General features: G+C 46.6%; 1 protein-coding gene across 1 annotated transcript in view; it reads right to left on the bottom strand.

The window, feature by feature from the left end:
- Window positions 1-13,349: 13,349 nt before the first annotated feature.
- The window catches only part of POLQ (DNA polymerase theta), a 138,089-nt gene continuing 134,172 nt past the window's right edge, over window positions 13,350-17,266 (bottom strand). The window contains 1 exon segment of the mRNA XM_034788349.1: window positions 13,350-14,039. Within this exon segment, the coding sequence (XP_034644240.1) occupies window positions 13,926-14,039 (114 nt within the window). The 3' untranslated portion in view covers window positions 13,350-13,925.

Raw genomic sequence — 17,266 nt, 5'->3', positions numbered from 1 at the left:
CACATATGGGATAAGTGGGATGTGCAAGGCTTGAAGCCAAGATTTTTACTAAAGGCGGTGCCATTAAAATACATGTTGCATTTATTTGTTCCCACAAAAGTTGACCCCTTTTTTTTAACAAAACACAGTGATTCTGTCTGATTGGTTACCCTGAGATATTTGTTAATTGGCACTTCTGTTTTGTCCCATGTAAGATTGTGTTGGACTGGATCTTTTACTCTAGCCGGTGGCATCCAAGTCATATTAGCAGTGGTCAGGGGAATGGGTGTGAAGGGGAGTCCCTGTTCTGCATTTACTGGAAATTGAGTACATACCTAGCAATTACTTCTATTTTTTAAAATACGAGTTTTAACCTCGTGGGAATATTTAATAAAAGCATTATCTTCATAAGCAGAAAATAAACTAAAAAGGCATAATAAAAAACATACAGTTGTCAGAATAAAAAGTCCTCTTATTTTTGCCAAGTCAATTTAAGTCTGATGTCTGAAAGAGGTAAGCTGGTCCACTGGTCGGAGGCAGTGTCCTCAGTGGTGGCAAGAGCTGCTGGTCCGTCACTGTGGTCCACTACGGCTGGCTTGACGTGGGAGTGGTGGATCCAGGATTTGCGTCCTTCCAGGAACACTGCAGTCTGGGTTGTTAAAAGAACCTGGTGGGGTCCAGTAAACCTTGGCTGGAGGGTGTCGCCACGAACAAACTTTTTGGCCCAGACGAAGTCCCCTGGTTGGAACGGGTGGATCTGTTCTTCCAGCGGCACGGTCTGGGAAAACTGCGAGGCTTTCCAAAGGGTACGGAGGCGAGCCTGTAGGGAGAGAAACTGGCACGCAGTCATATGATCCCCTCCCAATAGTGAAACATCAGCACGTGGTAGCGCCCCACCTTTGAAAGGGGGGTGTCCATAGAGCAGTTCAAAGGGGGATAATTCCAATACATGGGTTGGGCGAGTACGAAGGTGAAACAGGACCAAGGGAAGTACCTGAGGCCACTTTAACCCTGTTTTCTGACAGTATTTAGCCAATGTAAACTTAAGCTACCTATTTATACGCTTAACTTTTCCGCTAGACTGGGGGTGGTAGGGTCTATGAAAGGAGTGTGAAATGCCCAGTTCTTGTTTTAAACGGCCAAGGACATGACCAGTAAAGTGAGGTTCGCGATCTGAGTCAAGCACGAGAGGGATGCCAAAACGGGGTACAATTTCTCTAAGGAGAATTTTCGCCACTGTGGCAGCAGTACAATTAGCAGTAGGAAAAGCTTCGACCCAGGAAGTCAGAGGGCAAACCAAAACAAGGAGGTGCTTTTTCCCAAAAGCCTTTGGCATATCTGCAAAGTCAATTTGAAGATGTTGAAATGGAGCAGCAGGCGGAGGTCTTCCACCCTTAATTTTGTTAAGAGGCGGAGCAGGTCCATTACGCTGACATGTGCTGCATGCTTTCACTATTGACAGGCAGTAGGGTTGAATGCCTGGAGCATACCAAAAGCGAGCGATGGTGTCCACAAGGGCGTGCGTGCCGTAGTGACCCCCCTTATCATGGTGCCAGCGAACTGCCACGGGGTATGTGGAGCGAGGGAGGCAGGCTTGGCCATCCGGCATAAGCCAGGTCCCTTTGACCAGAGTGGCTCCGAGGCTCTCCCACGACTGTAGTTCAGCAGCGGGTACTGGTACGGGGTGCGGTGGAGTAAAGGAGGAGGCTGCAATAGCCAACGTGGGCATGGCTAAGGGTAAGACGGCAGCCGTCTTGGTGGAGGCGTCAGCCAGGGCATTCCCACGGGTGACGGGGCTATCATCTTTAGTATGGGCCCGGCAGTGAACTACAGCCAGGACCGAGGGTTCTTGGAGGGCGTTCAAAAGCTTGTGGATGAGGGGGAGGTGCTGAATGGGTTTACCGGCAGCTGTCTGGAAACCTTGAAACTTCCAGAGGTGGATGTGACAATGCACAACTCCAAAAGCATACTTGCTATCAGTAAAAATGGTAACGGTCTTACCAGCGGCCAACTGGCAAGCTCAGGCCAGGGCATAGAGTTCGGCGGCTTGTGCTCCCCAGTTGCCTAGCAGTGAGGCGGCCTCTTGAATGTTCCATTCAGAGGTGACTGCATAACCGGTGAAACGCTTGCCATCAACATAGAAGGAGCTTCCGTCCGAGAAGAGGATGCAATCAGGGTTGTTCAGTGGCACGTCAAACAGGTTGTCCCTTATTTGTAAGATGCTATAAACTACTTTCACACAGTTGTGCTGATCCTGGAGGACTGGCAGGTCAGGAAGCAAGGTAGCTGGATTAAGGGGCCCACACCTTTCAAAAATTAGGTTAGTGTTTTCTAAGAGTTCAGCCTTTAGCTGTTGCTGATGATGGGCCGAAAAGACTTGGGTTGTGCCCCTACGCAGAAGGGCTGACAGGGCATGAGAGGTCCAAACCGTGGTAAAATGACCCAGGGTCAGGCTCTTTGCCTTTGTGATCAGCAGGGCAGCTGCTGCCAGAGTCCGGGTGCAGGATGGGGTTTCCTGAGCGACAGGGTCGATCTGCTGAGAGTAAAAAGCAAGCGGGAAATGGTGGGGCCCGCTCAGCTGGGTAAGGATGCCACTAGCAATTCCGCCCCTCTCGTGGACAAAAAGGTGAAAGGGTTTGCTGTAATTGGGGGGGGCGGAGAGACATGGAGGAGGCCACACTGTCCTGGAGTAACTGAAAGGCTTGGATCGTGTCCGGGGACCACTGCAAAGGGTCAGGAGCAAGGTTAGCAGTGAGTCGGTGGAGCGGTTTGCTTAACTCCCCGCAGGACGGCAACCAGGGGCGACAGAAGCCAATTAATTCTAAGAAACCTCGAAGTTGTTTCTTGGTGTTTGGCAGAAGGCAGTTTTGGATAGTCTTTATGCGGACTGGGTCCATTTGTTTTCCCTCTGGGGTTAACAGGAAGCCCAGATATCGGACCTTCTGTGAGACCCACTGAATTTTGTTAGGGTCTATCTTGTGGCCTCTGGTGTGTAGGTATAATAAAAGTGCCTTACCATCGATGCGGAGGGCAGCTTTTTCTTGGTTACCTAATAGGATGTCATCTATGTATAGGACTAACGTGGATCCCTGCGGACTGGTGAAGCCTTCCAAGTCGTGGTGGAGGCATTGGCTGAAAATCGTGGGGCTGTCTCTGTAACCTTGAGGAAGTCGTTGCCAGACATAACTTTGTCCCTTCCAGGTGAAACCAAAGAGATACTGAGAGTTTGGGTGCACAGGAATGCTGAAAAAGGCTGATTTTAAGTTAATAACAGTGAACCACTCAGCATCCCAGGGGATTTGGCTGATGATAGTAGCTGGATTAGGAACTACTGCATGAAGAAGGACCACATACTGATTAACAACCCGTAGATCCTGTACAAAGCGCCAACGAATAGGGTCTCCGTCCTTTTTAGGAGGCTTTTTGACAGGCAGTATAGGGGTGTTACAGGGAGTGCGCTGAGGGCAGACTAGCTTTTGTGCAATGAATCCCTCGATAGTGGGGCGGATGCCCTCCCGGGCTTCCAGCGACAGGGGGTATTGAGGGACTGACGCGGGGGTTAAGGAGGGCTTCACTTGAATCCTTACTGGCTCTGCCGAAAGGAGCAGGCCAACATCAGTGTCAGAAATTTCCCAGAGGGTTAAAGGCAAGTCAGTGAGGTCAGGGGAGAGAGAGGGGGAGGTTTCCCAATTACCCTGAGTTGGGGCCGAATCTCCTAACACTGTAATCAATAATCCTACCCCTTCAGGAGTGCAGGTTAAAGTAGCCTCAAGCTTACAGAGTAAATCCCGGCCCATCAAAGGGATCGAACAAGCTGGGGAAAAAAGAAAACGGTGAGAAAAACATTTATCAGCATAAATAACATTTAGAGGCAAAGTGAGTCCCAGAGACTGTGGGTTGCCCTCCACCCCAGTTGCAGTTTTAACCTCCGAGGATAGCCAGGGAGAGGGGGCATGATTTAAAAGAGAGAAAGTAGCTCCAGTATCAATGAGGAAGGAGACAGGCAGTCCTTGGACTGAAAGGGTTAGACGGGGCTCTTTGCTGGGAGGGGAGAAAATGAGGAAGGAGCCGGCTAAAGACATTAAGGAAATAAGACCATTACTTTGTTTGCCTTCGCCCCCGGGGTACTGTCATTGAGGAGGCTGAGTTTGCTGCAGCTGCTGCTGTTGCCCGTAGTTGATCCAGGCCTGGGGAACGGGCTGAGCTGGTGGTGCAGGGGTGTATTTGTCCCTGGTGTAAGTATCTGCGGATGCGACCGGACCCTCTGGGCATCCCCAGGGGAGGGGTATGCAACCTGCTGCATTTACTTGATCTTTTGTCTAGTAATTACTCCTCCCGAGGTGTGCCCTTCCATTTCCCCCTTATCCCTCTGCAGAGATTCCGATCTGGAGTCCTGCAGATTCCCCTCTGCGCCCTGGAGAGAGTCCCCCTGCGGAGGAATAGGGGCAGGTGCAGTGGAGACCAACTGACGAGTTCAAACACGCCGTGGTTTACACCCTTCATCGAAATAACACGGAGGGGGTTCACTCTCGGGAGAATACCTGACTGCCATAATTTTTAATGATTTCCACAGCTCTGCTGCTGTGTCCCAACAAAACCAGTAACATAACTGTCCCGGATGGTCTTTTTTGATCTGGCTCCTTACTCCTCTTAAGGCAGCCTGTTTGAAAGAGCCATACGAAGGCCACCTCATCTCCGGGTCGGCCAATACCGCGGTATACCCAGTCCAATTCCTTACACACAGTGTGTACAACTTCCTCCTAGACATTCCTGTCTGTACTGGGAGTTTCCCTTCGTTTTATAACTTATTTACAATCCCCAACAGACTCTCAAGAGGCACTTTAGTCCCTTGACCCATGGTGTCTGACAGGAGCCCTCCAACTGGCGTTTACCCTGCTGTCCAGTACACGACCCCTCAATATTGAATTGGCTGGGAGAAATCTCCCATGGCGCCTGCCAATTCGTATATGAGTGGTCTGACCACTGGACAGAGGCACCGCACCAGAAGGAAATCCCGGACGAGCCCCCAAATTGTTAGGTAAAAAGCAAGTCCTTACTCACCTCTCCAGCACCCGAGTTAGTGCGGAGTTGGTATGGGGCTCAAAATCTGTCAGAGACCAGACACCAATTCGTTGATCAACGGGCTCACACTATCCTTAGCTTGAAAAGCTTCAGAGTAAGTGTGGCAAGTTTATTAGGGGTGAGCATCAATATTTATACACAGAAGTAAACAAAGTGATTAACAGATCATAATGGTCATGTATAATCAATCAAGATTCTACAGGATAAAACAGGTTAAAATGTAAATTCAAAAAGAGAAAAGGGGAGATGGCTACTTAAGGGGAGAGGGGTGTTATGAGTAGTTCGCAGGTCAGAGCTTTGATTAAAAGTTCAGACAGAGATATCAAGTCTGGGTTAAGTTTAAGCTCATCAAAAGTTCAGACTCAACACCTCTACCTCTGTTTGTTGTACCACTACCTCCTCCCGGAGAAGTAAACCAATGAAAAGTCAATGCCTGACTCCTGCTAACTTGGAGTTGGGCGGGGCATCATCTTTATATTTAAACATTGTGAAGAAAAATGCATGCACACTTACCTTAAGTTCCTTCCCCTGCACTGGGCTTTTCTGCACTCGGTTTGTGGGACTGATAGACTGGTGGAGTCTCAAAAAGATCCTGGCTCATGGCATAGCTGGATGTCCCCGCTGCTGTGTCCCTCCTCTTCCCCCTTGCTGTTCACAGCAGGGGTCTGTGTCTCGGGCTCCTTGGACGTATCTAGAATACTCTGGAGGTGCTGGTGGGGTCTCCGGCAAGTGTGGTATGCAGCTCATTGTAAAAGTGATAGGCCAGTGGCTCAGCACCAGATTGATTGTTGGCCTTCCTGGCCATGTGGTATGCCTGTTACCGTTCCTTTGCTTTCACATGGCATTGCTGCTGGTCCCTATCATACCCCTTTGTCTGCAATCCTTGTGCAATCTTTTTGTAGATGTCCACATGTCTACAACTGGGCCGTAGCTGTGTTTGCACAGCCTCTTTTCCCCACGGGCCAGGAGATTCAATGCCTCCTGTCTACTCCAGGCAGGAGAGCATCTAGTGTGTGGAGCTGTCATGGTTGGTTGGGCAGTTGCTCACAATGAGGAAGAGATGGCAGGTATGCTCAGCAAAGTGGACAATAAGGAAAAGGCATTTCAAAAATTCATGAGGCGTTTCAAACTGGGCAGTGGAGTTCACTGTCGTGACCAGAGCAGTCACTGCAACAAAGGTGAAATGAGATTCATTAACCTGAAACTCTGAATGAGTCTCCAGAATAAACTCTGGGGGATGCAAAAACCTGAGTTCTCATGCAAGTTAAAATGAGTTTAATTCCCCTACTTTGCAGCTATCATGAATGCAATTAAGAATGGCACCTTAAGACAAAATAGTTTCCATCCCTCTGAGATGTTTTGCTCCTAAAAGGGACCCAGAAGCATCTGGAGGAGGGAGGGCAGGTTCCACTGAAGAACCAAGTGCTGGTGCTTAACTCTCTGCAATTGAATGGAACAAAAGAAGCTTTTAGCCCCAGGGATGAGCAATTTCTCTATCCTCTGATGGCACTGTGAATAGCAATGAGCTGACACAGACCAGGAGAGAGTTAACTAAGATACATCTACGCTGCAATAAAAGACCTGCAGCACAGCTGTGGCTGGACTGGGTCTACTAACTCAGGCTCACAGGGCTTGGGCTGCAAGGCTAAAAGTTGTAGTGTAGACATTCAGATTTGGGCAGAAGCCCAGGCTCTGAGACCACCCCCTCACGAGGTTTCACAGCCCACACTCCTGCCTGAGCTTCTATTTTTAGCCCCCAGCCTCAATTCCATGACAATACCTCTGTTCCCAGAAGGGCTCTGGTTTGCGAGCAGAAATGGGATTGGTTTTGAAAGTGGCTGGAGGCAAACCATTCCACCAATGGAAAGCCCAAATGCTAACCAAGTCTACTAAGGACCTGATGGTGAAGGCTCCGCTTGTCAGGAACCATTACTCTTATTAAGATCATCTGGCTTATGCTAAAACAATCTACCATGATATTCTTTTCTCCAAGATAAATTGACCAGCAGGATGGAAGTCACGATTACCCAGGAACCCAGCAATAAGACTTTCTGAAGCCTATCGGGACCACTGTCGGTAAATCCCAGCGGCCATCTGGTTGTTACTTCTCACAAGGACATGACTCTGATGGAAAGAACTGGAGAACCAAGGCTATTTCCTATGACTACGCTGTGGGAAAGATTACTTTTTGACAGACGCAGACCTGCCTTATGCTGCTGGACTTCAGCCAGCCTGGAAAGAGCAGAACAGAACATGAACCAGAATAGGCTAAAACGGCAAGTTGTGTGGACACTGGAGCACAGTGAGTGAACGTGCTGCAGCAGTAAAACATAACCTTTACCCCCCCTTCTCCTCTCATTCCTGTTCACTCATTCTTTGTTTCTTCAGGCATGTCTACGCTGCTCCAGAGTTCAGACTAAGGAGGTGTGAATAGCAGCATGTCCCAAAGTGCTGTGCTGTAATTCCCCCGTGTGGACACTGCGGGTGTGAACTGAAAGGTCCCAAGTTTGAACTCCAGACTTTTTAGTTTACACCCACAGAATTCACATAGGGGAATTACAGCACAATACTTTGGTGTGCACTGCTATTAACACCTGCTTAGGGCTTGTCTACACTACAGGTTATGTTGGTATAACTTATGTCGCTCAGGGGTGTGAATAAGCCACCTTCCTGAGCAATATAAATTACACCGACCTACATGCCAGCGTGGACAGTGCTTTGCTGTCAGGAGAGCTTCTCCTGCCAACATAGCTACCACCGCTTGCAGAGATGGTTTTATTATGGCAAAGGGACAGCTCTCTCCCAGTGGCATAGACAGTCTTCACCAGATGCACTTCTAGTGTAGATTAGTCCTTAGCCCAAACTGCCAGGTAGAGTGGATATGCCCTTCCTCTTCCCTTCCTTCTGGCCTGCTGAGGCCAGGGGTAAGGTGGTGCGGCTCTGAAGAGCGCCTTTCACCTCCAAGGCAAGAGCAGACTGGAGAGAGATGCGCTAACTGGGGAGCAGAAAACAAACCCTTCATCTGACAGGCTGCATCCTACCTGTGAAAACAGAAGAGGAGATACCCTTTTGGCCTGTGCTGTGAGAGCCAGGCCACAAAGTCAATTCAGTCACTGGCAACAAGGCTCCAGGCCTAAAAGCAGCAAAAACAGCCTCCAACTAAATATCTGCTCAGTCTCAGCACAGCAGTGTGTGGATCAGAACATCCCAACAGCCAGTTCTCCCCCTTCAACCTGCTTGCCAATTTACAGTGCAAAACAGGCATCTTCTAAAGATTCCAGTAGAGTCAGAGGTGAGGTCTAACTACATTAATCCAGTACAGGGATTCCTCCAACACATCATTCAAAGGACAAGAGCCCAATTTCAGAGAGATTTAAAGTCCAGACAGACAGGAGCACACTTAACATGGCTCCTTTTTTCAGCTAGTTCTTTTCTAGCTCTTTTGGAGATTTGTTTTTGCCAATGACCAAAGCCTAATCTCAAAGACTACTTCCACCAGACTAACAGCAATGCCCTCCCTCCCACCTCCCCTTCTTTCCTGATTAGCCTTGCTAATAATTGAAGAAAATCTAATCCGAATTTAGGAACAAAAATAGCAGCAGTCAGGCATTGGCTCAGAATTTTAATATGACTCAAATGCAGCAACCTCCTCACTATCAGAGCAGTGACCACCTTTTATCTTCTCCTTTGCTCTAAATTATTGCTTAATTATAATGAATCCAATGAGTTTATCAAATAAAGTTTAACTGTGTGCCAATCATTTTATTCATTAGCATCCCAACATACATATTCTCAGCAAAATCTGTGTATGAGGTTCATACTTTCACGATTTCTAAAAACAGAACTCAAGAGGGAAAAATAAAAATATATCATAGAATCATAGAATCATAGAATATCAGAGTTGGAAGGGACCTCAAGAGGTCATCTAGTCCAACCCCCTGCTCAAAGCAGGACCAATTCCCAGCTAAATCATCCCAGCCAGGGCTTTGTCAAGCCGGGCCTTAAAAACCTCCAAGGAAGGAGACTCCACCACCTCCCTAGGTAATGCATTCCAGTGTTTCACCACCCTCCTAGTGAAATAGTTTTTCCTGATATCCAACCTGGACCTCCCCCACTGCAACTTGAGACCATTGCTCCTTGTTCTGTCATCTGCCACCACTGAGAACAGACGAGCTCCATCCTCTTTGGAACCCCCCTTCAGGTAGTTGAAGGCTGCTATCAAATCCCCCCTCATTCTTCTCTTCTGGAGACTAAACAATCCCAGTTCTCTCAGCCTCTCCTCATAAGTCATGTGCTCCAGACCCCTAATCATTTTTGTTGCCCTCCGCTGGACTCTTTCCAGTTTTTCCACATCCTTCTTGTAGTGTGGGGCCCAAAACTGGACACAGTATTCCAGATGAGGCCTCACCAATGTCGAATAAAGGGGAACGATCACGTTCCTCGATCTGCTGGCAATGCCCCTACTTATACAGCCCAAAATGCCGTTAGCCTTCTTGGCAACAAGAGCACACTGTTGACTCATATCCAGCTTCTCATCCACTGTAACCCCTAGGTCCTTTTCAGCAGAACTGCTACCTAGCCATTCGGTCCCTAGTCTGTAGCAGTGCATGGGATTCTTCCGTCCTAAGTGCAGGACTCTGCACTTGTCCTTGTTGAACCTCATCAGGTTTTTTTCTGCCCAATCCTCTAATTTGTCTAGGTCCCTCTGTATCCGATCCCTACCCTCTAGTGTATCTACCACGCCTCCTAGTTTAGTGTCATCTGCAAACTTGCTGAGAGTGCAGTCCACACCATCCTCCAGATCATTAATAAAAATATTAAACAAAACCGGCCCCAGGACCGACCCTTGGGGCACTCCACTTGAAACCGGCTGCCAACTAGACATGGAGCCATTGATCACTACCCGTTGAGCCCGACGATCTAGCCAGCTTTCTATCCACCTTACAGTCCATTCATCCAGCCCATACTTCTTTAACTTGGTGGCAAGAATACTGTGGGAGACCGTATCAAAAGCTTTGCTAAAGTCAAGAAATAACACATCCACTGCTTTCCCCTCATCCACAGAGCCAGTTATCTCATCATAGAAGGCAATTAGGTTAGTCAGGCACGACTTCCCCTTCGTGAATCCATGCTGACTGTTCCTGATCACTTTCCTCTCTTCTAAATGTTTCATAATAGATTCCTTGAGGACCTGCTCCATGATTTTTCCAGGGACTGAGGTGAGGCTGACTGGCCTGTAGTTCCCCGGATCCTCCTCCTTCCCTTTTTTAAAGATGGGCACTACATTAGCCTTTTTCCAGTCATCTGGGACCTCCCCCGATCGCCATGAGTTTTCAAAAATAATGGCTAATGGCTCTGCAATCTCACCCGCCAACTCTTTTAGCACCCTCGGATGCAGCGCATCCGGCCCCATGGACTTGTGCACGTCCAGTTTTTCTAAATAGTCCTGAACCACTTCTTTCTCCACAGAGGGTTGGTCACCTTCTCCCCATGCTGTACTGCCCAGTGCAGTACATTTATTCGACATTGGTGAGGCCTCATCTGGAATACTGTGTCCAGTTTTGGGCCCCACACTACAAGAAGGATGTGGAAAAGAAGGAGTAACTGAAACCAGTGGCCCTGTTGAGGCCTGAAGCAGGCACCCAGGCAAAAGGAAAGCATTAGTCTCTGGTGTCTAGGTAACGAATTCAGACTGGCTCATCCAGCCATGCTCAGTGTACACATGTGAGCAGATACCAGGCTAATGTCTTGCTGCCAAGGCCCATATCTGTTAATTCTAAGCTTTAATAGCTTGGAGAAGGAGAGAAAACAAGCATGATTCCCGCAGCTGAACTGGAGGATGAAGTATACAAGAGGTGTCAGATACCGTGGCGACAAATAGCACATAAACCTAGACAGACACACACCCAGAGGGTGATAGTGACACAGTGAAGGTGGTGTGAATTGAAGATAAAACACTGGAGGAGACATAAGCGCTGCAGGACAGGTCAGGAATAAGCTAAGAAGTAGAACAAAGGTGGTTATTTAGTGCTTTCAGTCAGCACCATTTGTCTTTTTCCCAGTACAACAGCACACTCGGAGGAACAAAGCCCAGCTGTCAGATCCCATGCACTCGGGCTCTGTTCACATTTTTAAAAACTCACGATGTGTTCATAAAATCTCAATTCCAGACACCCCTACTAGCAGCACAATGGCCGCGCTTGAAATTAATAAGCAGTAGCACAGTATCTGGCTGTTTTCAAAAGCCAAAGGTGCAAGTGTACTCCATCAGGTGCGGGTTAAAAAAGGAGCATCAAAAAGGATATTACAGAATTAAAGGGAGTTCAGAAATGAGAGGATGATGGAAAAACTCTCAAATGAGGAGAGTGTGAAAAGACAGATTGCTTAGCTTAGAAAGGAGATGAATAAGAGGGGACATGATAAAGTCTATGTGCTAAAAGATGGTCCAGAGAAGGCAGATTGGGAGCTTCTGTTCTCCCTGTCTCATAACACACACGGGAACATTCGATGAAATTAAACGGCAGCAAATTTGAGACCAGACATTTATATGGATAACAAGAATTCCAAAAGCTATAATAGTTAATGCTGACATGATATTTTGTAAGGGAGATAAAAACCTCATGCTTCAAAGGTTTAAACCAAATGTCTAACACAGGGGTAGGCAACCTTTCAGAAGTGGTGTGCCGAGTCTTCATTTATTCACTCTAATTTAAGATTTCGCGTGCCGGTAACACATTTTAACGTTTTTAGAAGGTCTCTTTCTATAAGTCTATATTATATAACTAAACCATTGTATGTAAAGTAAACAAGGTTTTCAAAATGTTTAAGAAGCATCATTTAAAATTAAATTAAAATGCTGATCTTACACCACCAGCCTGCTCGCTGCCAGCCTGGGATTCTGTTCACCTACGCTGGCAGCAGGCTGAGTAGGGCCTGCGGCCGGGACCGCAGACCTGGGGGTGGGTGTTTCAGAGGTCACGGCAGAGGGCTGGGGGAGGGAGTGCAGGGCAGAAGGCTGGGTGTGTGTTGGGGTGTGGGGGATTCAGGGCAGAGGAATGGGGCTGTGGGGGTGCAGGGCAGAAGGCTGAGGGTGTGGGGGGGGTTCAGGGCAGAGGAATGGGGCTGTGGGGGTGCAGGGCAGAAGGCTGGGTGTGTGTTGGGGTGGGGGGGGTTCAGGACAGAGGGCTGGAGGGTGTGCGGGGTGCAGGGCAGAAGGCTGAGTGTGTGTGGGGCGGGGTCAGGGCAGAGGTGCTTCCAGCCCCCTGCCCTGAGCGGCTCATGGCAGGAGGCTGGGAGGGATATGCCCTGTTCCACCCCCTTCCCCCAGGCTCCATCCCTACCTCTCTCTGCCTCCTCTACGGAGCTGTGTGCATGCTGCCGCTCTCCCCTCTCCCCCTCGCTAGGGCCATCAGCTGATTGGCGCAGGGAAGGAGAGGAGGAGGGGCAGGAAAGCACCATGCTGGGGGAAGAAGCGGGGGAGGGGCGAAGCTTAGCTGCCGCAGAACCAAGCTTCTGCCTCCTGCCCCCCGCAGGGGAGAGCGGTGGGCCGGGGGGCTGAGTGGGGCTGGGGGCCGGGACCATGGCAGGGAGCTGCGTGCCACTCAAAATCGGCTCGCGTGCCGTAGGTTGCCGATCCCGGTCTAACATTTAGGGATTAGGACCTAATGGGGGATTCTAACCCCTTCCTCTGAAGCAGCTGGTGCTGGTATCTGCTGGAGACAGGAGACTGTCCTAGATGGACCTCAGGACTGCTCCAGTATCGCAGTTCCTAGAAAAAATGTTCTACCTGTTTATGAGGCTAAGTAACAGGCACTGAAGTGACGATGTTATCACAGACGTGAAAGGTGAAATCTAGACAATCTCTAGCCCAGGTTGACAAGTAGTAATTGTACCAAAGTAGGGGAAAGATTGGTATCTAAGGCTGAGTCATTTACAGCAAGAAGTCAGCTACTGTTTAAATGACTCATCAACATGACAGACCCCTAAATGCACGTACTGGGAAAGTTGCTTCTTCTGGTCAGCCAGCTCCAGATTTTCCCCAGGTAAGGTTTTTATTTTTTGTTGTTGTTTTTTTTTAAATTGAGCATTGCAGGTTTTCAAGGATGTTTTGTTTTTATTCAAAAACAACATTACTCTCTGAGGGTCAATTCTAAGATGAACGGCATGGGGGCAACAGGGATACAAACAAACCACTGACTTTCTTAAAATATTAAGGCCCTAGCAGGCAAACAGTGTTCATTCTAGCACACCGTAAGGCAATGCTCTACTCATAAAACACAACCTGTTTATAAAATCATTTCCACACTTTAATACCATCTCCAAAAATGTTGGCATCAAATGAGGCTCACAGCAGGGCTCAAAGTGTTGAACATACACAAAGTTTGTCATTAAATACAAATACAGTGGCATCCTATTTCTTCTCCTGTACACAGCTCTGCAGGAACACTTCCTGAGTGACTCATGTTTTATTGTATTAAAAAGTCCATTTAATTTCAGATGCAGTAAATTCATTAGGTTTGGGTTTTTTAAAATCTATAGCCTCAATTTACATATTTTAACAGGAATTCATTTAAATATTAGCATTTAGAAATTAATAACTGTAAACTGTAAACACTCCTTGCTGTGTTATCTGACCTCACAGAGAAGTCTGCCTAGGGAATTCATACAAGGCTTTCAAAACACATTTAAGAAGCCAGTCTGTAACATGCTTAGTAAAAAGAAATGCACCAATTAGCTACCAACTTCCTGGATTTACCAATAAGTGTGCAGTTAATAATGTCTCCACCTGTGTGTAAGTTGGCACCTGCCTTTTAGAGTCCATGGAGCATGAAGCTCCACCACCACGAGAGGGTCTTGTTTCATGCTCACAACTCCAGCTCCTGCAGGTCTCCCCAGCTAGGCCCAATTTTCACTTTAACATTCAGCTTCACTGAGAGTTTTATGGCATTTTCCATCTCAAATTTGACAATCTGAGCTACCTGCAAGGAAACAAACAAGGTTAGAATTTTCAATGCACTGTTGAGGGACCTAGAGCCACACACTTCAGATGCTCCATTTCATCATCATTAGTTTGGCAGGTCAGGGGCTTGGAGCTCTCCACTCTGTGTGTTTGGATAGATTCTCCATTGACAGCAGTCTGACTGAATGTTTCAAGTATGATTAAGATATATGAAAGGAGAGACTCAGGAAAGTATTAATACATTTTCTTAAGGAGCTGCATACACTGGAGACCTATCTTCCTGCTTCAGCCAGAAACAGATTCTACCAAACACTCTTCGCAAAACATGCAAATGAGAGAGGTTAAAGCAAATCATATGAGGAGCTACATAAAAGGAGAGAGACAAAGCAAGGATACCCAGGAATAAAGAGCTCATTGTGTCAGTACAAGAGGTACTCTACAAGAGACAGTTATAAGCAATTGGAAAAACAATAATTTTACCAAAATCATCCCAATGGAATGTCATAATACCCATGATCACAATAAATACATAATCACACAGATATGTAACATACTGAAAGAGGTATTACAACATATACTATACTGTACCCACTGTACAAATGTCAACTTTTTCTTCTAAAAATCTAAGCCAGCCATAGTTCTTCCTAAATTCTTCCCCACTTGCCTGACTGATCTCCCCAATGTAAGTTTTTAAAATTTTCAGACTCAAATGGACCTGTGTCTCACAAAAATTTCTGTTCTCCATTCAGTGTATACTACTGATATCAGAAATGTGAATCATGACATTGAGGGTACAGAAAATATATAGTGAAGAAATAAACCCCATGTTATAGCAAGCTGCTTTAATATATCTAGCTTGACAAAGTAAGGGGTAAGATGTGTGCTGAACATAAAAGTCTGCACTGTAGATGTCTGAAGATTTGCATGATGGTAATCTTAGTGAGGGAAAGGAATTGTTTAGTGTGATACATAGGGATGTAACTAGGAGCATTGGCATGAAATTAAGAAATAGAATAGGAAAAATACTCAATATCAGGGAAAGTGCCCTGAGAGACATACTGGGCTGTAAGACTGTCTCTCCAGGGAAGTAGTGAAAGCCGTATCCCTTGGAACTTTTAAAGGGTTTGACAAAACAGAAGAGTGTCCTAGGAGGAGCAATCCTGAATTGACCCTAGGAAGAAGAACCAGATTGGATCTGATCAGCAAATTCTAAAACCCTGACAACTCCTAGTGCCTCTGGACGGGAAGTGGAGCACAGGCCAGCCCTGCTTACACATCAGCACTGACTACATGCATTACAAGTAAGGAATCCGCTTCAGTTTAGGGGTGAGTGTGACAACAGATTCTCATTCTTGGAGAACGAAACCTTCCAAGGATGTCTCTTTAGCCCAGCAGATCATCATCTCATGGACACCTTCCCTCCCATTCACCATCATGCAACATATAACGATTGCTTTTATGGAATAGCATCATTAGGAAAATATTCATTTATACATGTAATTATTAGCCATGGATCCCCTGGTGACATTTATGCTATCAGCATACTCTGAACCCTGCCCTTTCTGAATGGTGAGGGAGAGTAGAGAATATTTGGTACTCCCATCTAGCAGATAGTCAGCATCTCCTTTGATACAGGGAACCTGACACACAAATTGAAGCATGCAATAATCCAGCCAGGACTAAAGAAACTTTTCACTCCACACTTTCAATCTCCCTTTTCCAAGCAAGCTAATTGAGAAGCTAGTTTATCACAGTATTCAGTGTCACCTGTAGGGATCCATACCCCGGCCCTGGATCCCTCTCAGTCAGGCTTCAGGACAGGACACCACTGTGGCTCTGGTGAGAATTCTCTCTTCTTGTCCATACTCACCAGATGGGCCTCTACAGCATTTGATTCTTTTGGTCACCAAATATTTCTGTTCTGCCTCCAAGAGGCTGCAAGAGTGAAGGGGAAACACCCTGAAATGTCTCAGGCCCTTCCTCTCAGACAGAATCCACAGAGTTGATATGGACAACTGCTTTCCACTTCCAAAGACTCCAGCTGTGGAGTCCTGCAAGGCTCAGTCTTCTCCCCATATTATTCAATGTGAGCTTGTCTTCACTATAGTGTTAACTTTTGCCCAACAATTTATGTTCTTCTACGTGTCTGACAATTTTATTCTTTAGTATTGTTTCAACTAATTTGCCTGGTACTGACATTAAACTTACCGGTCTGCAATTGCCGGGATCACCTCTAGAGCCCTTTTTAAATATTAGCGATCTTCCAGTCATTGGGTACAGAAGCTGATTTAAAGGACAGGTTACAAATCCGTAATTTCACATTTGAGTTCTTTCAGAACTCTTGGTGAATGCCATCTGGTCCGGGTGACTCGTTACTGTTAAGTTTATCAATTAATTCTAAAACCTCCTCTAGCGACACTTCAATCTGTGACAATTCCTCAGATTTGTCACCTACAAAGGACGGCTCAGGTTTGGGAATCTCCCTAACATCCTCAGCTGTGAAGACTGAAGCAAAGAATTCATTTAGTTTCTCCGCAATGACTTTATCGTCTTTAAGTGCTCCTTTTGTATCTCGATCATCCAGGGGCCCCACTGGTTGTTTAGCAGGCTTCCTGCTTCTGATGTATTTAAAAAACATTTTGTTATTGCCTTTTGAGTTTTTGACTAGCTGTTCTTCAAACTCCTTTTTGGCTTTTCTTATTACATTTTTACACTTAATTTGGCAGTGTTTATGCTCCTTTCTATTTACCTCACTAGGATTTGACTTCCACTTTTTAAAAGATGCCTTTTTATCTCTCATTGCTTCTTTTACATGGTTGTTAAGCCACGGTGGCTCTTTTTTAGTTCTTTTACTGTTTTTTTTTAATTTGGGGTATACATTTAAGTTGGGCCTCTATTATGGTATCTTTGAAAAGTGTCCAGGCAGCTTGCAGGGATTTCACTCTAGTCACTGTACCTTTTAATTTCTGTTTATCTAACCTCATTTTTGCATAGTTCCCCTTTCTGAAATTAAATTCCACAGTTTTGGGCTGTTGTGGTGTTCTTCCCACCACAGGAATGTTAAATGTTATTATATTATGGTCAGTATTTCCAAGCGGTCCTGTTATAGTTACCTCTTGGACCAGATCTTGTGCTCCACTCAGGCCTAAATTGAGAATTGCCTCTCCCCTTGGGGGTTCCTGTACCAGCTGCTCCAAGAAGCAGTCATTTAAAGTATCAAGAAATTTTGTCTCTGCATTTCGCCCT

Source organism: Trachemys scripta, chromosome 1 (genome assembly GCF_013100865.1).
Source record: "Trachemys scripta elegans isolate TJP31775 chromosome 1, CAS_Tse_1.0, whole genome shotgun sequence".
In the NCBI taxonomy this organism is placed as follows: domain Eukaryota; kingdom Metazoa; phylum Chordata; order Testudines; family Emydidae; genus Trachemys; species Trachemys scripta.
This window is presented reverse-complemented; position numbering and strand designations above follow the sequence as displayed.